The sequence below is a fragment of the Triturus cristatus genome, chromosome 7 (assembly GCF_964204655.1).
Source record: "Triturus cristatus chromosome 7, aTriCri1.1, whole genome shotgun sequence".
Taxonomy (NCBI): Eukaryota; Metazoa; Chordata; class Amphibia; order Caudata; family Salamandridae; genus Triturus; species Triturus cristatus.
The window spans coordinates 967,928,838-967,951,271 of NC_140590.1; the positions used below are offsets into that span (position 1 = coordinate 967,928,838).

The 22,434-nt window shown below is 42.2% G+C and overlaps 1 protein-coding gene across 1 annotated transcript in view; it reads left to right on the plus strand.

Annotated features, from left to right (window-relative positions):
- TGFBI (transforming growth factor beta induced) overlaps nt 1–22,434 on the plus strand; it is a 234,077-nt gene that overhangs the window by 162,874 nt on the left and 48,769 nt on the right. Inside the window, exons 9-11 of the mRNA XM_085618009.1 lie at nt 6,360–6,497; nt 10,730–10,875; nt 18,803–18,939. Of these exons, the coding sequence (XP_085474135.1) occupies nt 6,360–6,497; nt 10,730–10,875; nt 18,803–18,939 (421 nt within the window). The remainder of the gene's footprint in view (nt 1–6,359; nt 6,498–10,729; nt 10,876–18,802; nt 18,940–22,434) is intronic.

Below are 22,434 nucleotides of genomic sequence, written 5' to 3' on the forward strand. Positions count from 1 at the left end.
AAGGAATCTGCAAGGAGATGACTCTCTATGGCTTTCAAAAAGGACACTGTCCAACAGAGAAAAGCCCCTTCATTCACCTGCAGTCTGTATATACAAAGCACTGCATTTAAATCAAAAAGCACATTATATGTAGAATGCTGATGTCTTACATAGTTAATAGTAAACCATTATACATTATTTTTGTATAGTGCTAAGTACATATGTGTGCCATTTCTAAGCACCCTACGTAGCAGATGTTATTATTACCCCAAGGTAGGGTTATAATGCAATAACTACCATGCCATCACACACATAAAATCTAGAAGCATGGCACTGTGGAATAGGGCAGTGTCGATCTGTTACAGCACGGTATGCATCACACAGTGTGTGTCCTGTAAAAGAATGGCACCCATCACAACAGCATACATTGTGCTTCTGCATGTAAATGGGGCAGAGCAGAAAGGAACAGCTGCGGATGCTGTTGGCATAGGGTGGCAGGGCGCCCCCACTGGCCTTTGTGGGATCTCTTGCTGTGGGAGGTGTGGTCTGAATACGCCCAGGAGAAACATATGTAATTTTGTTTATGCAAATTACGAACAATTGCAAAACATTTACCAAAATTATCCATTATTGTGCGAAATATCGTGCGTCTGCCAAAGAGAACGTCTGGAAATTTGTATCTTTGTCAGATCAATACATTGATTTTCCCCAATCTTTTTCAGCATGAAGGTCTACTGTCCAGTAAAACCGCACACTGGCCAAGGAAATCTGCAATTGGGGTTTGCAGACTTTAATTCCTGCAAAATAAAAAAGCTTCTTGAGGGGTAACGCTCACCCTGCTGCTGTAGGATGGGTACAGGAGTGGCGGTGCAAGGGCTGTCCACTGGGCTCTCGGTCTTCTTTGTCTTTCTTTGCTCTCCACAGTTCTTAAGTCACACAGACCCCAGGGAACTTGGGGGCATATTATCAACGGCCAGCGATAATTATCGCTGGCCGCTCTTAGCGTTAAAATGTTTAACGTCTTCTATCGCAGATAATTATCGCCATGCTAGCGCTGTATTAACAACGCTCAGCACAATGGCGATAATTATCCTAGCAATAGCAATGTTTTCCATGGAACATCGCAGGTTTTCCAGCGATGTTCCATGGAAAACTGCGATATCCTTGATGATAGGGGCCTGTGGTCTTAGCCACACAATCCACCCCCCCATGTTAAGTATGCCTTAGTCAGGAATTTAACAGACGTTTGAAAGACGATTGAAAAAATTGCTACCCTTCCTTGATAATATCGCGAAGCTGCCTTTGCGATATTTTCCCCCGGTTGGTTTCACAGCCATGCCTACTTTGCATCTCATTAGCGATGCAAAGTTAGGCCTGCTGGAAACGGGGGCTAAGTCGGCAAAACACGCGCTAGCGTGTTCTTGCTGATTAAGCGATAAAGTTATCGCCGCTTTATGCCCGAAAACGGACGCTAAAGCGGCAATAAGTTTATCGCATGGCCTTGATAATATGCCCCTTGGACTTTCATCAGCACATAAGGAAAAGGCAGCAGCGAGACTACCTCTATGACCCTAGGAAATGACGGTGTAGTTAAATGCGGTCATAAGTATCAGTTTAGCAGTGTCAGGGGAGCTGGCTTTCAACCTGCACAGTGGGCTGAGTAGAAAGGCTAGGCCTCTGGCCTCTATGACATCACCAGAAGGGACCACTCTGGAACCTTAGTCCTGCCAACATAGCCCTCTGGACCCTGTAAAAGTCCACTCCTCCTTTGGAACATGTGGTGCTCCCTTTCCTAGGGCCAGTGGCGTAGCAGGGGTGGCCCCGCTCCTTCCCAGTCTTACATGAGTCTGCCGCGGGGGCACCAAACGCAGGAATCATTGCCAGCACACTCCCCCATCCCACTCTTCAGCGCGGCCGTCGTGGGGCGGCAAAGGCAGGGACCGCCATGGGTGGCAAAGTCCCTAGCTACGCTGATGGCCAGGGCCCTTGTTTGCTCTCTTGTCGTGGCCCCGTGCTGCGCCCCACCTCCACACTCCAGATTCTTGGCATTGCTCCTTGCCCCCAGGACCCTACACCGCTCCCCTACCTCTACCACATAATGGGGGTTGTACTACCGCATGTCACCTGCCTGCATCTATATCCATCCCTCTCCCTCTGCCTACAGATCTGAGACGCGCACTGCATGTTTCCCTCTGGATTAAATGAATTATTTAAACAAACGATTTATAAATATGAACTCATTAGATATTTATATGGATTTAGCCTGAGTCAAAGCCTGTCTTGCTCAGGTTTAAACACATTACACCTGCTGAAAGAAACAAAGAGATAGTCTTTAAAAATACATGAATAGTTCAGTCTGGCACCTCGTGCTCATAAGAAACGTTTTAATTTGGTCCATTTGTTAAAACGCCTTCGTCGAGATATACAGCATCACACATTCTTAAAAACTGATCCTGTCTAAAGAATAAAACAAACAAAATGCAGCGACAGATGACAGCCCTAGGAAGGAGGTGGCAATTAACCCTTGAAGGGTTGCCTGCACACATGAACACATCCTGTTTTTCTCCAAGTCAACTATGCATTGAGAGGGAATAAAGCAACTGCATACACACATGTTCCTTCCAGTAGCTGTGTGTGAGCTGCAGTCTCTGCTTTACAGCCAGTCCTAGCAGATGAGGCCAGAGAATGCCAGCAGCAGATGTGTACAGGGGCGCTGGAAGTAGGTGTGCAGCGCCCCCATAAGGCTTGAACTAGTTTATGTGGAGAATGAACAACAAAGGGCTCTACCGATGTGTGTCTTCTGGCAGCGTTAGCTGTGTTTTCAAAACCTGACTGTCACTATAGAAATGCAATTACAATACAATACATAAACACTGTGCTGTTCGTGAGGTGACCTTATTGGCTGGCACCCCCTCTCTAGGGTTTGTCCCAGTACCACCGGATCTTTATTTTTAGGAAGTCCCTCGGCGAACAACTGTGCATACATGATTTGCCTGCTCGTGGTGGAATGTAAAGGTACATTTCAGGCTTTTAAATTCCGAACATAAAAAGATGCTCCTCAAAGGCTGTTTTATAGGAAACCTCTTGTGATTCAGGATTTGGCCCAAAGAACCCGGCGAGGAGGTTTTTGGGAACAGGAAAATGTACGACAATCATGTACGTGAGCCACTCACCCCTTACATGAGTGTTGGGGAAGGTTGAAGTCCACAAGACCCCTTCCGTTTGAATCCCACTACCTGTAGTAGAGACGCACTGGAAATTAAGATGAACCACGACTAATCTAAGCAGGCGCGGTGCGTCCATTGGGGCGTGGGGGCGTAGCCCCCCCGCCCGCGCCCGCGCCCGCAGCTCCCTCTTAGCTCCCTCCTCTGTGAATGTCAGTCAGCATGACGTCGGACCGTGGGCGGTCCGGCGTCATGTTGACTGACATCATTGTCAGACGCCTTTGAGAAAGGCAGCACAAGTGCGCATGAGTGGGCATGGAGCTTAATTTTTACTCCGTGCCCAGTCATGCGTACTGGTGTTTTTGCTGCCTTGCGCATGCCCATTAGGAGCCCCTCGGTCTCCTAATGGGCAGGCGGCGGGCGAGGAGTAGGCGGTGCCGTCAGCCAATCCTGGCGCTGCTGCAGCGCCAGGATTGGCTGAGGGCCGGGTTGCAGTCACTTGCGTCACGTCACGTGGACGTGGTGTTCCGGACCGTTTGAAGGGGCAGAGAGGCGCCAACGCGGACAAGGAGAAGAGGCGGTCAGGTAAGTGTTTTTTAATTTTGGTTTTAGGGTACATGAGTCATAATCGGTGCGGTTTGAGGATTCCTGTTCCTTGTGCTGTTGGTCAGCATCATAAGTGAAAGAAAGCCTATCATTTATGTTCTGTTATAGTACTTTCCTTTTTCTTCAGTTTTATTCTGTTGTGCTTCATTATGGGCTTTTTTGGATGTTTGTGTGTATATACTTCGTGTCAGAAAAGCTGAGCATCAGCCAGTTATGGGAAGGGAAACGGTTGTGGGACAAGTTCACAATGCACACACTTGGCTAACCTGATGACAAAACAACGTAACTGCCCTAGACAACTGTAATCGAATTATTTCGCTATTTATTTTAACTTCATAGGGTGTATGCGAATATGGGAAAATCAGAAATTAATTGATGAAACTGAGTACAATGTTTCGGCTTCAAGATTCAGGAGGCTGTTTTCAAACGCGTAAAACATAAAGGTGTGAAAAATATGGGATTTTTTCATATAGATAAAAGGTATTAAACAGCTTAGACTACATGGTTTTGTAGTGGTCTGAATAAATGTGAATGTATTAATGAATGTGTGGGGTAGTTCACCAGGACAGAAGAGGTCTGTTCCTCCTGTGAGGCTGTTTCTTTTCTTGGATGGAGTTATCACACCCGCAGGTGGGGTGATTGCATGCCGTAATATCTATCAAGCCTGGTTTGTTTGCACCCCTTGCAGTTTCCTCCCATCGTATGGGGGTGCTCCCCATGGCTACTTCCAGGCTCGTTATTTCAGCTTCGTTTCATCTTTCTTCACTTCTGAAGACCCTTTTTTTAATGGGAAACTTTTTGTAAGAAACGTAGTGAAGTAGTATTTCGAAAATGGTTTTAGTCAAATGCATTCCTTCTTGGTTTAGAACCGATACCATTTCCCGCGTTTTCCAACGTTCCAAGGCGGAGTTCATCTGTGGAAGAAGTATGCGTTGTAAATTCGCATTCGTCGTTTTTTGTGCTTCTGGAATTGAAAAAGACCGTCTCCTGCACGTGTTAGAAGTCTTAATCAGGAGCGGCTGGTGACATTTGAAAATGGCGGGATATGTACTTAGCTGGGATCAGAGTTGGGAAGGTCTAATTTTGATTGCAAGTGTTTTGAAGAAAATCCATGGAGGGGAAGGGGTGGTTTGGTCCTAGTTTGAGAGTGCGTTTTGACGCGACTTTGTTATGGGGCACTTTTACGCCCCGCCATTTTCAAATGTCACCAGCCGCCACTGAATCTAAGATGTGTCTATGGGCATTCACAGGCCTCTTGGTGCTAATTTCCCACACAGGGTACACAGGTGTAATGGCTTCTCTTCAAGGCTGGAGTAGGCATGTTTCTCTCATCAGAGTGGGTTAGTTCTAATCCCAGTCTTCCCTGAATGATTTAGGTATTTGTGAATCCCTGAAAATTCAGAACCTTGCTCCAGAGTAGGATTACACCTATACAGCTATAGGAGGAATATCTGACTTCTCCAACCGTCCCTCTATGGATCTGGTTGTTAAAGTCAGCAGAGACGTTTCAAGGCATGGGGAAAGCGGGCTCTGGCCCCGGGCCCCAGCCTTGCAGAGAGTCTTGCCCTGATGATATTCAAAAATTCTGAAACAGATTGTTGCAAATAGATTTTTCCTTTAATTTATTTTTTAATCTGGTTAATGTTCGAGAAAGCATTACAGGAATTTTGCAGACAAATATGTTTATTTTTCATGCAACACCTATAAGAAAAGTTTCTGTTAAATCCAAACAGTGTCTCACATATGAGAAATGGGAGGGTGTCACAGAGATTATTTGCAGTAACATTAGTGGGCTGCTGCTGTGGTACAACATTGCAAACACACATCACTACCCCTGAATTTTGAACCCGTTTGCTTGTGCACCGCCAGTGACCTGGCCAAAGAGGGTATATGAAACAGCTGAAACTGGATCATACATTCAAAGCTGATCCGAACAGGGGGCCCCAAAATACTTTGGGCCCAGGGCCCCCAAAATCCCTAAAATGTCCCGAAAGTCAGCTGAGAAAAGTATTCTTGCCCTTCTGAAATCTCGAGTGCACGTGGGAAGCAATCACATTTAAAATGACGCCTTTCAGTGCCAAATGATCTGTTCAGACCGCGCCGTTAGTTTTTATTTTCATGTGTAAGGTTTGTTTTGCTTAACTTCTGCTTCGAGACGGATCTTAGCCGATGAAGAGCGTTGCATAAAGACACGTTATCCATAGACACACAAGGTGACTCGAATGAGATGTCTGTGTGCGTCTCGTGCGAATGCAGGGCTTTGACCCCAGAGGTTATGAAAGGATTGCGAGGCCTTCATCTGTACAGGACTTCTCTTAAACGGGCACTCATTCGGTTTGGGTTGGCACCGAGCCTCTCTCTTGCGGCCTGAAACGTCTGCGTCATTGCAAAGCAAGGAGAAATGTAAACCCTTCTGAAACGTTTCAGCAATCAATAACGTGGTTTTACAGCAGTTCAAAAGAAAATGTACAAAAACACATACGATGCAATATTATATAACACCTCATACTTTGTATTCGACAAATTAAATGCATTAGATATGTTGTTTGTTAAACTCTGTAGCTGCCTCATGCGATCAGTTTTAACACTCATTCTTTCCTTTCTTTGCAGCTAAGACTTTATTTGAGTTGGCCAAAGACACCGATGTTTCAACCGTTATCGACCTCTTCAGACAAGCGGGCCTCAGTTCCCACCTCACGGGCAGCGAGCGCGTGACTGTCCTGGCTCCACTGAATACAGCGTTCAAAGGTAAACAATGAAACTACTGCCCGGGGTTCACGGGGCTCTGCATTTCGGTGCTTAAATTACTCATACTCCTGAACATTCTAGGTTTTACATTTACACCCATTTTAAGATTTAAGCTTTACATTTTTTTCTTTACGAAGCCCATCATAGCCAAACATCACAATTACAGTTCTTGATATCACAATGTTTTATTTATTTAAACTTTGCGAATCCAAAATATGATTGCTTGGAGCCTTACTCAGAATTGGGCAGAAAGTGAAAATTTCGGGACTAACACATTTTGTGCTCAATTTTGCATTCATTATTAGATAAGTGTTAAGATCCCTTTTTTTGCATGCCCAATTACCAAGAAATGATATTAAAACTGTGCGGTAGGTGTTAATACTGTGCACAAAATCAGATGAAACCATTTTGAATACAGCAAACAAAAAATGGATACGAAAGAGGGCTAACAGTAATGGGATTATGTTTACTTAATATAAACATGCAACTCGTAATGAGGCATTTGGTGCCTGCCACAATGCCTCAAATTTAGGGTGGAAGAAAGATGGAAATCCTTACCTGAAAGGCAAAATTACACCTATTGAAGCAAATAAGAAAAGAGTGCTCTCCAAGTCAAACATCTTGCAATAACATCTAAAACAGTATCAACTTCAGATGCTGCTTGCCACAGGCACATTTTATGCTCGTGTGTTTGAGCGACCACTTCAACAGGACAGTCCGAGCCCATTAGAATGGGAGAATTCTCATGTCCTCCACAAGGAGAGAGGGATATTATTTGAGAGCCCACAAATCTGAAAATGCAATGCAACAACACATGAAAAGGGCAGGAAAGGGGCAAGGAACTATTGGGTGGTTGAAGTTGCCTTTTTGTGAACTATTATTTTATCCCAACCAAGGATCCCAAAATAGTCCATTCTAGATCAGGGACATTCTGGATAGGTTCTTTATGATGTGGGATGCTTCTGCCAGTCAAGAAGGTCCACTTCTCTTCAATGTCTGGCTGGTAAAACACTCAAGTCTTATGGAGTTTTAACTTCATTTACTCATCATGAGCTTTGTACACAGTCTAGCAGGGGTTAAATGAAGGCCAGCTTTTCCTCAACATGCTATCTGGACTATTTCTTTTAAAAAACATGCATGTCATAGGCACGGGTCCAGTTTATCCCCTTGAGTTCATTGCCGTGGCACCATCCTTTTTGTGGTGGTGAAAGGTCTGTGGAAGATGCATTGTTCATAAATTAATTGAACCCATGCGCTTCATGAAAACTCCATGCAGATCTGGGGGGCTTTGGAGGTTTGTTTCTTAAATAAAAGAAATATGCATACTCGCTACCACGACAGGGTGACTGGTCGGCATTACTTTTTTCTAAAGGTTCTCCAACCTGTTCTGGCTTCCATCTTTGAAAACCCACTCCAGGTGCATTGATCTAGCCAATGATAACTATGCAATGATGTACTTGGCCAAGCAGTCAAGGCCTTCAGGTATCCAGCTATGGTCTGCCTCAATATCTTCCTCATCCCAGCGCTCAATAGTGCTTAAAGTTCAGTCTAGAATCAATCAATCTTTAGTGCAGCAGTTGGGTGGAATAGCAGAGTCTTGATCACACTGTTTGTTGATCTCCTTGGCTTGTGAATAGTAAGCAACACAACATCAGTATATCAGGCCATGAGGTTTGACTGTCGCCCCACTCAGTGCTTAATTTGTGAAAGAATAAGTGCCAGGCCCAAAGTATTGCTTCGAAGCCCGTGGCCAGTACGGCTGAATATCGGGGTGCTGAATACTAAGTCTTGATTCTACCTCATGCCTCTTTCAACCAGCATGAGACACTCCCTGCTTCTTTATATCACTGTTCCAGGGTTTTTTCATGCTTTCTTTCTTTCTTTGTCACTCTTTTTCCATCTTAATCTTCCTCCTTCTTTGCCCCATGTGCATGTTTCTCTTTATTGCTGAGATCTAAGTCTGATGAGGAAAAATAAGTTCTGGATCCTTAAAGATTTGTGCCGTTGGACCCCACCTGCAACCACGGCTCAAACTAAGCACTGCCTCCACTACAGCACAAAAGTCTGCATGGCACTCCATTATCTGTGAGCTCATTGGCTTTATGGCAACACCAAATGGCATCAACAACAGTGGACAATACTGACTAACACCCAACAGCAAAGGAACATCAAAGAACACAATACTATTTGTATGGATAGGCTTTGAGTCACATCATACTCTATGATATCAATGAAACACATCTTCAGTTTCCTCGGGGTTTTATCATCTAGCTTTATGTAGTAGTATCAGAAACCAACAGTCATCTCTAAATTTAATGTCGATCCCATCTCTCGCTCTTCCTTCAATTTCCAAGAATTTTATTATTCCCAATTTAACTTATAGTTTTTTTGGTGACAATATGATCCGCTCTTTTGGTTAGGAAATGGATGTCTGAGATGGGTGGAAATTAGAAAATTATTGAATCTAAAAGAGTCAGATGTGCATATATATTTAGGAAAAAAGTATATGAAAGTAGGCCTGGGCGGTGAACTTCGCTCCGTTCGTGGAGTTTGCAGAGTTTTCTGCACTCCGCACTTCACGGAGCTCGCGGAGTGCAGAAAACTCCCTTTGCGATATGCAGTGGAGTATTTCCCCGCTCGTGATCACGAACGGTAAGTTTGCGAACGTGAACGGTAAGTTCGCGATCGTGAACAGGAAGTTCGCAAGCGCGAGCTGCCGCTCGGGTAGAATTTCTACCCGAGCAGCAGGAATACCAGCACAAACTGCAGTTCGCAGTGCACTCCACCACTCGCGGAACTTTGCAGAGTTTTTTGTAACTTCGCAGAGTTCCACGGAGCAAAACTCCATGAACTGCGCCCAGGCCTTTTCGCACAAATCAGAATTTGGGGGTCATATATCTTGTTCAGTAAAATATTTGAAATATGGCTAACATCATGTGCTATGGTTTAAAATAAACTGTTTTGGAATAAAAGATGAACAGAGTTAACTACAGAAGGTCCTACTTTTGTTGTACTTTTGAGGGATGCGTATAGGCTCATGTTGATAAAAGTGCATTCCTGGTATCGATAAGTTTTTGGATAGTGCCTCTGTAGATTTTGTGCACATTGATTGTGGCCTGTAAAGCCAGTATTTTATTGAGAAAAATTATTGTATTTTTAATTTATGTCAAGATTTCCTTTCTTTAGTGTACACTGTATCAAAAGATAGAAGCTCCCATAGCAAATTGCGCAGTTAGAAAAATGCAAATTACGTCCTGATTCTCCTCCCAAAAACCGGCCCGCTGATGAATAATGCACACTGGATTAATTCCAATGATACTTTTGACATACTGGGACAAATTCACAGAGTATTAGTAGAGGTCCAAAAGTATCTAATTTGTGCCTGCCAGTTACTCACCAAAGGATTCCTGCTAGGCATAAATGTATTTACTACTGTGGATTTCTCAAGTACGAGTGGGTAGAATTCTGCCTTAATCAAGGGGTGTGAATTGGGTGTTACAAGGTGTGGTTTGCCCACAAACATTATCACTTGTGGGCATTCACGTCCGGAATCGAAATGGTAGGAAAGTTACTCCAGCCAGGTGTTGGATTACCTCTCCTTCCAAGATGGGAAAAACGGATGACCCCATACTCACGGAGAGTGCAGGGGGCGAGCTATCTCATGGGTATTTTATTTCCACACATGGAAACAATAGTCATAGTGAATAGGCAGCCTTTCATAAATCACATGACAGGTAAGCTAGTAACCCTGGAAACCTGCACAAGACCTAACTTTCCAGATGTATTATTAAACCTGTTTTGAAATATCAAAAAAGTTTATAAGTAAGTTCAGACTCAAACTCAAACATAGGACTCTGCCTGCACTTTTTTAGGTGAATTTGGCCCTTTTTCAGAGTCCTGTTAAGGGACGATGCTGCATTTTTTGATGTGATGTTTTTATTTGTTTTGGAAAACTGCTGCTATTGAGGTCACAGAGCAAGTAGACGATAACTGATACTTAGTTGCTGCCAAATATGCTGAAATGCTACTTTCAAGTTCCAATGTATCACTGTCTCCAGTGTGTTATGACTCCTCTGCTAGCGTGTGTGGGACTATGAAATGCCAGGTATCTATGCAGCATTGTGCACAAATTAAAATGTTCAGTAGACCGTCAATCCATCAGAATGCCCCAAGCACAGGCTCTGATTGCTGGTGTACATCACACACAACTTCTTATTTCTATGCTTTTGCAGGCGCATCACCTACCGTTGACAGGAGAATGACAAATTTGCTTCAGAATCACATCATTAAGGACCAGCTATCTTCTAAGTACCTTTACCATGGTCAGACCTTGGATACTCTGGGTGGCAAGAAGCTGAGAGTTTTCGTATACCGCAATGTAGGTACTTATTTGTCATCTTGAATTTTTACATTAAAAAATGAAAGCTACTCCCCCTTCCCCCCTTATGCTCTAACGCTTTTCTCTTCTTTTGCTGGGGTGTACACACCTTTTTTCCTCAATGTTCCTATTTTATGAAATCTTTGCTGTATTTGTCCCCACATGGTACATCGTCTTAAGGTAATTTTCTGCAATCTTACAGACATTGCTCTCTAATAGACACGTATTTTTGCTCCTCTCCCTTACATAAGCCTTTCCATTTTTAACAAAATATTACCTGAAACGGTGTATCTTTATTCAAATTAAATTTGAAGAACAGTTCTGTTTTAAATGGTAAATGCATGAAAGGCAATTAAATCTAGTTCCTTTTTTAAAACCGGTTTGGCACAAAAACTAATATAAGCTTAGACTGTGACTGTTAGTTCTAGAAAAGTGCAGAACGTATGTACGTATAGTTAATGACTTCAGTGCAGATATTAGGGATTTCACACTCTAAAATATCTTATTATCCTAAATCAAGAGAGGGAAACAATGAAGTAAGAAATGCATTTTCATATTTTAGTCTTAGACTTATCCATCAGTCAATATGTTCCAGCAAGTTAGATTGCAGAGTACAGGATCAAGTCATGCTTTTCACGATAGGGAAGGTCAGAATTCAATTAAACACATTTTTCCGTTGCAAATATATTGAAAAGCATTTGAAAAACAAATCATTTTTACTATTATGTTTAGTAGGAGTGTCTTTAAAAGAATGGTTGAAATATTTGTCATAGAAAGGTAGTAGGGTGCCTTAGTTTAAATTGATCTTCTTTTGTCATTCTTCACAGGTCCAACTGTTCATAATGTTATATGTCTACAGTATATTTAAGTGAATGCATGAAAAGTATTTTATGAAATGTTCCATATATGACTGTGTGAATGTTTGGAAAATGTATTCAGGCTTGTTCATTGAAATCGGAGAGACTGTACTCTTGTCGTCATAAAATTCAAGATGTTAAAGGGTTTATTTAAGTCCAGCAGCAAAGTGGAGATGGGAGGCGACCACAATCTTAGAGCTAATATGCCCTACAGCAACCCAACTCTGTTCTTCCCCCAACCTAGGCCATCTTAAAATGATTGCGCATTGAATCTAATTATTTTCCCCTTAAAGTCATTCGAAGTCGTACGAAGTAAGGACATTTTACCCTCCTAGGAGCAATGGCGTCGCTTCAGGGGGTGTTTGGGGGGTAGCATCCCCACAAATAAATGTACTCTTGGCTCCAGAGTAGGGTCTAGGGGCTCTAAGTAGGTCTCTGTTGCTTTTTCTCATCATTCTCATTTAGAGAAGAGGTTTATACCAGCGCGGCTCCTCCGCAATGGCGGAGGAGCGTCGCCCCACTGGTTCAGAGCCAGCAGTTGAAAATAAAAACAATATTTGAATATCGTTTTATTTTCCAGCTGCTGGCTCTGAGCCAGCGTGTGCAGGGAGGGGCCGGGCCCTGGGAGGGAGAGGAGAAGTGGTAGATGTGCACTTTTAAGGGTGCATGCTAGTTTGGCCGACCATCTCACCCCAACCAACATGCCCACTTAGGTTTCTTCAACCCAGCTGTATTGCTCAGCCGGGTTAGAGAAACAGCATAAATTCCCTGTGTCTGAGCGAGCGTTGATCCTGCCCATCCAGGCAATCCCCACTCTCATGCTTTAGAGCAGCGCGGCTATTGGATGGAGAGTCCGTGTTGTTTGCCCAGGGACTGCTGGGAACAAGGAAGCGGCACCATTCTCAGTTTTCCAAACATACTAATGGCAGTCAAATACCCAAAAGGTGATGCAACAAATTCAAATAGTCTAACCATTGACAACAGCTTGGGGTATCATTCCAACACATTGTATTTCTCCCAATGTACCACTCTAGACAGAGGCCCACCTAATGAAAATTTGTAATGAGCCTGTACCTCATGTGAACAGTCCATCTAAAACCTTGGTCATTTAACCCCGCCACACTGCCATGCTGATTTTTAGTTGGTAAATTTGAGAGTAACACCCCCTCCCCCCCCCCCAATCTCACTGACTAAGATACGCCCCTGCCGAGGAGGCAAGTTAAATTCTTTCACGTTATCATGAAATTAGGACAACCGGACAAGGGAGAAGGAGTAGGTGGTGGAAAAGCAGGCCAGCAGGGGAACTAGGTATGGCAGCGGGTGTTAGTGAGGGTATTTGGGAAAGTGGCTTTACAATGGGTAAATAAACAACCATAGGCATCCCAGGAGAAAAGCAGTCCAAGGGGAATTTGAGAGGGATGCTTATAGTTTAATATGGGCGCTGTCTTAGAAATTGCAAAAATATATTTTCTATATTGGAGTCAGGGACAAGAGAGTATGCTGGGACATACTTTCCTCTCTTCATAACAAAATGTTGATTTATAATGCTTATCAAAAGATTGCAATTGTCAGAAAAAATATGGATCAAAATAATTTCATCAATTTAATGCAGAGTTAATAATATTTAATTTCTTTAGATGACTGTTTTTCCATTTATCCTTTTAATAAACATTATTTCTTTGTTTAAAATTGTAACACAAATCCACAAATTCAAGCTCTCTGCACAAACAATTGCTAGCATCCATTCCATAAGGGCAAAGGTCATGAACAGCGGGGGTTAGAGTCAGGGTCAGGTCTTTGGCCAGAGAATGTGTCCAACCTGCACGAGATGCTCAAACTGTGACATCCAGCCAACTCCTACTGTACTCACCTTTTCTGGGCAGTAGTGATTGGTTGCAGGGACTGTCATTCGGCAAGGGCCTGTACCCAAGGCATGACAGGCAGTTTTGCCATGCCTAAGTGCTAATTTGACAGACATTTGTTGGTGGTTGTCAAAAAAATAAATTTGGGGTTTTTACATTTTTTTTGCTTTTTTATACTTTTCTTTTATAATTATTATGTAAACAGCCACTTATAAACCTGTTTCCCTTTCCCGCTGTTTAAAAACAAATTCCTCCATCTTTTCTGTCCCAATTTATGGGTTCTGATCTATGCACTATAAATTGGTCATGCAATACAGTGTGAAGATTTGCAGTGCAGATTGTTTCTCTGTTTTACTTGCTGCAGCCCCCCTGCATGAAATTTGGGCAGAGTTTCAACGCTCTCTGCTTCAGTAGTAGATCACTCCCATTGGCATCTCAAGTACTCCCTCACATGCTTTTAGTTGAGGTTTCTTGTCTTAGCTGCAGTGCTGAAGGAGTAAGGTTTCTCTGCCCCATGCTCAGCATCTGCTCAAACATCTTGAAGGTGACTTTTTGGACTTGGCCCTTTCTGCAGTGTCATCCCCAAACTGATTGTCTTCACTCTCCTGTTTTCTGAACCTGTTTGAGTTGTCTTTTAGGACTCAGCACACCCTACCACTGATAACCAGTGCTAGAATGCTTGTGCTCCCTCCATTAGATGTGTTGGAATTTGCTTATGTGAACATATGCACATTTAATTTACTTGTAAGTCCCTAGTAAGGTGGCACTACATGTAATGAGGGCCTGTACATTACATGCTAATAGTGGGCCTGCAGCATTGATTGTGTCACCCACTTAAGTAGACTTTTAAATATATTTCAGGCCTGACATTGCAGCCCGTGTGTGTATTTTTAAACAGGCATTATGACCTGGCAAAGTAAACTTTTTGACAGGCCCAAATCTTCCCTTTTAATACATATAATATACTCCTAGGGTATGCCCTGAGCAGCCCATGGGGCAAGATGCAGTGTTTTAAAAAGTTGGATATGTGTTTTTAACTTTTACAAGACCTGGTTGTGAAAAACTCCTAAATTGTTTTTTCACTACTTCAAGGCCTACCTCTCCCAAAGGATAACATTGGGTTGCCTTATTAAATTTAATAAGTGAGAAGTTTTAATTGGGAGTAAGTAGGAATGTCAAGTTTGGTGTCTAAAGAATTGTAATTCAAAACCCTCTTTAATGATAAAGTTGCACTTTAAGTCAAAATTCTGAAAAGCCCACTGTTAGAAAGTTGGCATGTTCTTGCCCCAACCATTTGATGCCTGCAGCCTGTATCCTGGGTCACATGACTAGGTGTAGCTGGCAGTTGGTCTTTGTGTATTGCTCCCAGACAGTGAGGCAAAGGGGGGGAAGGCGGTGGCACGATAGGCCATCTCTGGTTTAATAGGAGAGCAGAGCTGTCACCTACCACATTTGCACATCACAAAGGCTCTGCCTGAGCACACTCACAAAGGTTTTGGCACTAGCCTTTTGTGTCCCTAGACAAGCTGGGGCCAGTGCGAAGCAGGGAATTACAAGCACCTTTGGGGGTAGAACCCTCTAGATTATTCTCCTATTTCAAAGATGATACCAAGGATAAATAGAGGACCCTCATACTTAGCTCTTCACTCAGTACACCTCTGGACCTGTGGATACTACAGAAGAAGGACTGCTGTGCTACTCTGCTGTTGGAAGGATGACTAATCTGCTGCCCTGCTACTCTGCTGCCCCATTTCCTGCTGCACTGCTTGCTGAGAAGGAAGACTGGACCTGCACCCTTCATCCCAGCTGGAGTGACTCCAAGGATCAGCTGACTGACTTCCTGTTCTGAGCTACAGGGACATAACAAGCTCTGGAGGCCTCCCTGCAACTGCCCAGTTGATCTGGTGCCTGGGCTTGCAACTAGACATGCAACTGGACCTGCCTGAGGTCTGATAGCCTCTGCTGTAGTGAATCCCTGACATCCTGTTATGAGCAAGAGGGGCCAAGAGGTGGCCCTCATGTCCTGGGCATTTGGTGTGGCATCAGTTTATCTCCCTCCCCAAGAAAAGGAGAAGTCCTGATGTTTTGGGCTTTTCGCAACCATGAACGGGTCTGTTCATGCCAAGATCTTGTCGCCTGCTCTGACTGCCAATGCTAAGTTCCACTTTAAATATAACTCTTCGTGCTACAGCAACCACAAGCAACACCTTACAAAGTGAAAGCTGCACTACACACTGCAACATACACAGCCCGCAGTGACCGCCAATGCAAATCTCCAGCATCGACCATTCGTGACACCCAACCACATGTTCATGCTACAGGGACGACTGTCCGCGACACCTGGTCTGCTCTACCTGCTACCTCGACGGACATCCGTGATGCTCTCCCTGGACATTTGAAGGTAACTCTTTCAGTCGGACTAACCTGGTCCCTGTATCCAGCCCACGCTCTATCGCAGTGAGCCTGAACTTGTGACTTTCACCCGGTCTCGCACGACCAGACAACCGTGAGAGGCACTTTGGTCTTTTAGGTGGTCTACTTACCTTAAATCATTGAAATTGCATATCCGCTTCTACTGATTGCGATTTTGTTATTTTAGTCTTAAATAATTTATTACATTTTACTCTATTTTTTTTATTCAAGTTGGATTTTTCTTGTTTTTTTTGCTTTTACTTTATAACTGTCTAATATGCTGCATAAATACTTTACACATTGCCTTTAAGTTAAGCCTGACTGTTTTCTGCAAAACTACCAGCGGGTTAAGCACAGGTTAATTTGGGTCACTCTGACCAGAATGATGGTTTCTGCTTGAGTAAGGTTTCACCCCTCTCTACCAGTGACCCAATTTCACTGTGACTCTCCTGCATTCAGCGTCTTCTCACCTGATGATGTAATTCAGCATCAGCAGATGCTGATGCAGAAGACGGTCCTGCAGTATCTTCCTGGATATTGTCTGACATTGCTCACAGCTGGAAAAGAGCAGCCATATTAAATATCAACTTTTCAGGTCTCCTGTTCTTTACAAAATGATGCATGTGCCTACTTTTGTTATGCAATAGATACTTTGGAATGTGGTGGGAGGTTACCTGTACTTTGAGCCAGTTTAAGGCCTAGAAGGCTTTGTAACTTAGACTTAGGAAGATTGTGGACTTTAGTTGATGTCCTGCTCCTTTTGCTATGGATACCCATTCCATTACAGAGGCCCCTGCATCCCCTGTGGTGCAGGGGTGCCCCCAACACTTTAGGTGACCCACACTGAGCCTAAGACCAACAAATACCTGTGACATATGGGAGACTCATGGACCCCTCATCCCATGCTGCAGTCCACCAACCTCATTTTGCATTACACTACTGCCCCTTTCTGCTGTCTTGAATTCAAAGACTGTGGACTCAGCACATGTTTAAAAAAAGTGAATTAACAGAGAACATCCCCCCAAAATAGAATCTGATGTCAGGCCACAACTAAATGAAGCATTTTATCAGGAAAAATGTAATGTAAAAATGTTCAACAATCTAAAATGCAGGGCTACCCATCATATTTGCCAACACTCATACTCGATATTCTTAGAAAAATTATGAAAACCATGCAATAATACTGGATATGTTCACAGACCAAGAGTGCCAAGAACCAAGCATAGTCCAGGCAATGATTAATTGATCTAATCTCACCATTGACCAAAATTTGAAGTAGAAAAATCTGCTGAATCATTTAAAATATATATCAGAGACAAATTGCACACTGAGCTGAAATCCAAAGGACCTGAAAATATTCTAGCGATAATGGAAATATATAAAAATCCATCTTTGTGCTCATTATCACCATAAGCGACCCTTGCTGTCACCATATGTATCGTGCTTGCTCTATAGCAGCACCTTTTTCAGATCCGAGGGCTCATTGGAAACATTTACTGAGTGCTAGCCACTTCAAGTATGATAATTTAAGACTCAAATCAAAATCCAAGAGCTTATCTGTTCTAAACTATACCCACTGAAAAATAGGTCATGTGTTAAAGTGTTTAATATCATACTTAATCCCACTACATTCAGTTCCTTCATAATCTGTGCATTAGTGATACCTGTAAATAAAACAAGTTATATTCAGAATTCCAGGAACACTGACAATTGTTGCTCTATGATATGATATAAAGATGCCTTCTCCAACTCTTCCACCTAAACTGTTCAGCTCTCCAAGACCAGTTAATGTCCCTTAATAAACTATTGTCCAGGCCCAGAAGTTTGACCTTTCGCCTCATCCACTACAGTAGCCTTTCCATTCTGCTGCCTCTTTACCCAAGGGATATTAGGCTCCCAGAAACTCTTCTTTGCTGTTCCTGTCTGATATCATCCTAGCACCATGCGTTTATCTTGTAATGAGCTCAAGGGCTCTTGTAAAACGTAACTGATCTGATAGAATTTACCTGTCAAATATCCCATTCAAACACTGGGCCCCTTGCTGCCCTACCAAACTTTGGGTCTAATGTAATGTTTGTCTGATTGAATAATTCTGTTACAAACGTGACTGATATCCTGTCCACCATATTACAAGTACCATAGGATATAATGCCAAACTCTAGAGCAGGTTCTTTGTCGCTATTAGCAGGTGTCTCATTTTTACATTTGTGGTGCAAGCAAATTAAGCAAGCAACAAGATACGATGGGAAAAATAGTAGTACACTCACTGAAGTAGTACTGGGAACATCAGAACCTAGAGGGCAATGAATGTTTTAAAAACCTTAGTTCAAGGCGGAGAGGACAGGATTTCTAGCTGTTCATTTAAGAGGAGGAAATGGTAATTGTTGTAAAAAATCAATGCTAAACATACCTCTACCAAGCTTCTCTAAACAACAGCATGCATCTACCACGAGCCTAGTCGAATACTAAATTAAATAAATATCAATAAGAAAATGCTGCCAGGTAGTCAAAAAGTCCATGTTGATATGATGTAATATTGAGAAGAAGAGCCTTCCATGTGGTAGTTAGATGCCAAAGCAGGTTTAATTGTATCAGAAACAAGGGCCAATACCTCCTGCTCCTGGTGTGTTTTCTGATTCACTTTACATAAGGTGGTAAGAAGAACCAGGGTTCCCATTTAACCCCATGCCTCGTGTGAAAATACAACCAACAACCATGTGCTCCACTGGCAGCACCTGGTGCAAACTTAAATATTCCTTATAACATCAATATCATTTTAAATCATTTTTGTTGCAGTCGCTGTGTATTGAAAATGCCTGTATTGCTGCCCATGACAAAAGAGGACGATTCGGAACTTTGTTTACCGTGGACAAGGTGTTGACTCCTCCAGTGGGAAATGTCATGGATGTTCTGAAAGCTGATAATCGTTTCAGGTACAGTACAGTACAAGTATACATACTTTTGAGTAGCCCTTATTGTGGGAAGAAAGAGAGTCATATTTGTTATTGCACATTTTGCATGTATTTTCTTAAAGACTGTTGGAACATATCAGATTGCACAATTAAAAGAATAACAAGTAACAGCATGAAAGAGGTACTTCATAATGTTACATCTTTTAACAAAATGGCAGCAGCATTGAAAACGAAGATTACATACTCTTCAAAGAGTACATTGTTGCAACCAATGCATATTCAATCTATTCGTAGTATAATGCCATAAATTAAGAGATTTGAAAAAATAAACATTGGTAATAACAATACCATTATTTTATTGTCAGAGATTTACATAGTGATTGTTACAGTTTTAAATTAATATATACTATTCCAATTTAACTACTCATTTCATCAACTTTAAATGGAGGAACGATTTACTAGTCCCCACCAAAATGTGAAAATGATAGCTCAGGAACTAATCTTAGCAGTAACTCTTTACCTTAATGAGAGGCTTTACCGATTTTGACAATTGCTTGAGTAACTGTGCCTGCCTGGGCACGGTAAAACGAACTTTGATGGGGAGGGAGGGCGAATCTGAGGTCGTCCCTGAGCGACCATGAAGAGATTCCATCAGACAACTATGGCCTTCTGCATAAATTACTGTAGAGAAACTAATAATTTGTAGATTAAAAGCGAGGATCAGGACCCTTATTAGACAACAGAGTCATGTGACAGAGGTCACCCACCAGTTCACTTTGCCCATCATTTCACTAAAGGATCAGTGGCAGTCCACCTACAGTGAGAAACGTCTGATAATCCAGCATATCAATTTCACAGTGATGTTTCCACTCTATTTTATTGAACTGGATAACATCATAACAGTGTCACAAACCATGGACTCAGCTTTTGATTTTTTGTCAAGCGAGGGAGCGATCACGGCCAGGGCTTTAGGGCTTTATGGGCACTCAATGGGCCCATATGTGCCAAAAACGCCTGAGAGGCTTATAAACAAAAACTTTAAACACGGTTTTCAGAAATTAGCTAGTTGAGCTTAAATGAACCTGATAATGAAAATCTGCTCTTGACTTTAATATACAGAGTCTACACAGTACAGAAACTCCATGGGCAAACACCATAGTGACAATGACAATGAGTGTGAATGATAATAATACTAAAAATAAACATAATAATAATAATAATAATAATGATGATGATGATGATAATAATATTAATGATAATAACAATTAGAAAGTTATTATATAGTGTTTGATACTACATTTGTATCCATTGCTTTGGACTGTAAATATCAGTTGTTATTATTACTCACTGTAATGGTGCCAACATTATCACCCTCCAAAGGATTGAAGGCAGAATTGCTTATCCCATAGTTTTATCTAAGTACCTCTTCACCTATATAGAGAAGCTGAAAACTCCTGGACACATCTATAATCTCACAATGTGCCTGGATAGAGTAGCATAATATTAGCCCCTTTGAATAAGGATATCATACTTCTACAAATGAAACTCATACTACTTTAGAAAGAGCTTCTAGCCATGAAGCCAGAGCTATCTTTGGTTTAACAATTGATGGCTTTAATAAACTGGTAGTTCAAACAAACCAATAATAAATTGGTACATATGCATCCTACAAATACCATAGTACATTTGGTTAACAACACTCCTCAAAATAAAGTACACAAAAGCATAGAAGGTTCCACTGGTTTCTGGTGAAGGCACAACACAGTTTCCAAATCATTATTAAGACATAAATCCTTCAATAGATCTGTTCTAATACACCTTCAGAACATTATAAACATTATAAAGCCATTTAATACAAACTGCTTCTTCCTGTCTAGTATAAAAAAACTCTACCAGACCACCAAAATTTGAGATCAGTTGTGCAAGGTTCTCATCCTCTATTTGCCAATCCACTGAGTTGTGGAATGTATTGCCAGCCTATTTTTGGGACTCACAGCTGTTGCTGCCCTTTGTGAGGTGATTAAATACCCTTATAAGTCATCTTTGCTGAAGGTCCTCAGCAGTTGGATGCCCCACATGGACATTTAGCTAAAGTATGCTGGTAGTCATAAGTGCAATCTCTCATGAACATTTACCACCTGGCTTTCAAACTCGAACGCTAAACATCCTGCCTGAAAGCTGCTCTATTACCACTACTTTATTGTACTCATGTTACATCGAAGATCTATGACATATGATTGCTAAAGGAGCGGATGTGCCCCCGGTTTCGTTATCTGTCTGCTCTTCTCAGGAGAACAAATATGATGATGGAATAGGAGGTAACACTAGTGTATTATGTGAGTGGTCAAAAGAAAAGTTCCCGTGATGTCTCATCTGCTTTTGGATACATTTTCTAACCAGCTATTCAAAAAGTTGAAACTTCTGTGCCTCCAAAATTGATTTGCTACTGCTCTACTTCAAAAGGCTTTTTTAAAGTTTCAAAATCCCTATAATGAATGGGGTTTTTACTAATATTTATTTTTATGAGCAGCAATTTTACTTGATCAAAGATATTATCTTAAAGATATAAGAATGTGAGTTTATTACTGAAACATTATTTTCAGCATAGATAGTAAGCCTTGTTTGATGTTGGTTTATGATCAAACATGTACTATGAAACTGGATGCAACAGTTTTGACTCTTTTAAACATTGGAATCTGTCTGGACTAGCTGGTTAGAGCTCTTGACCTATGTTAGACATGCTAGAAACCACCTCTCTCTGCTACAGAAAGTGAAGCCATTCCTCCCAGAAACCAAGGGCTTTATTACATTACCTCAAAGGCTCCACATTAGCTATCTTTAAGAACGTCCTACAAAATAAATCATGCCATATCAATGGCCTAAATAAATACAACCCATCTAAACTTAATGAAAATATGAAGGCTTCTCTTGCCACTCCATATCATCTTCAAATTCAGTGGCATCATCAACAAAGCCATCATGAGAGGTACCCCTGCCTATCTGACTAACATGCTCACCATCTCAGTTGGTTATCAGCCCACCCACAGCTAAGATTTCATCAGCCAGGAGAACACTAGATAGAAATACAGTTTACCACTCCACTTCCCCTTTGAGTACCCAGCTACCCATCCAATGACTCATTTATTGATGCATGCTATGCAAACAAATGATGGACGGAATGCTGAACGAATCATACATCCACCCCCAGTCAAGAGATCTGGGTAAAATCCATTGGTCTTTTGCTCACCATGCCACCCCAGTTTAGACCCAGCCATATGCAAATCAGTCTTGACCCTGTGCCTCATGGGAACAGTCCAGACCGAACTGCCAAGCCAGGTCCTCTCTGGACCAGAAACAAGCATCCTGGGACCGGTTTCAGGGTATGTCACCCTTCATCAACCAGGCTAGCTTGAATCCAGTGGCACAGTGAGCAAGGGGCCCACGTCTGGGCATACCCATCCCACATAGGGTGAAAAGTGCTACGCACACAAATGATGGACGGAATGCTGAACGAAT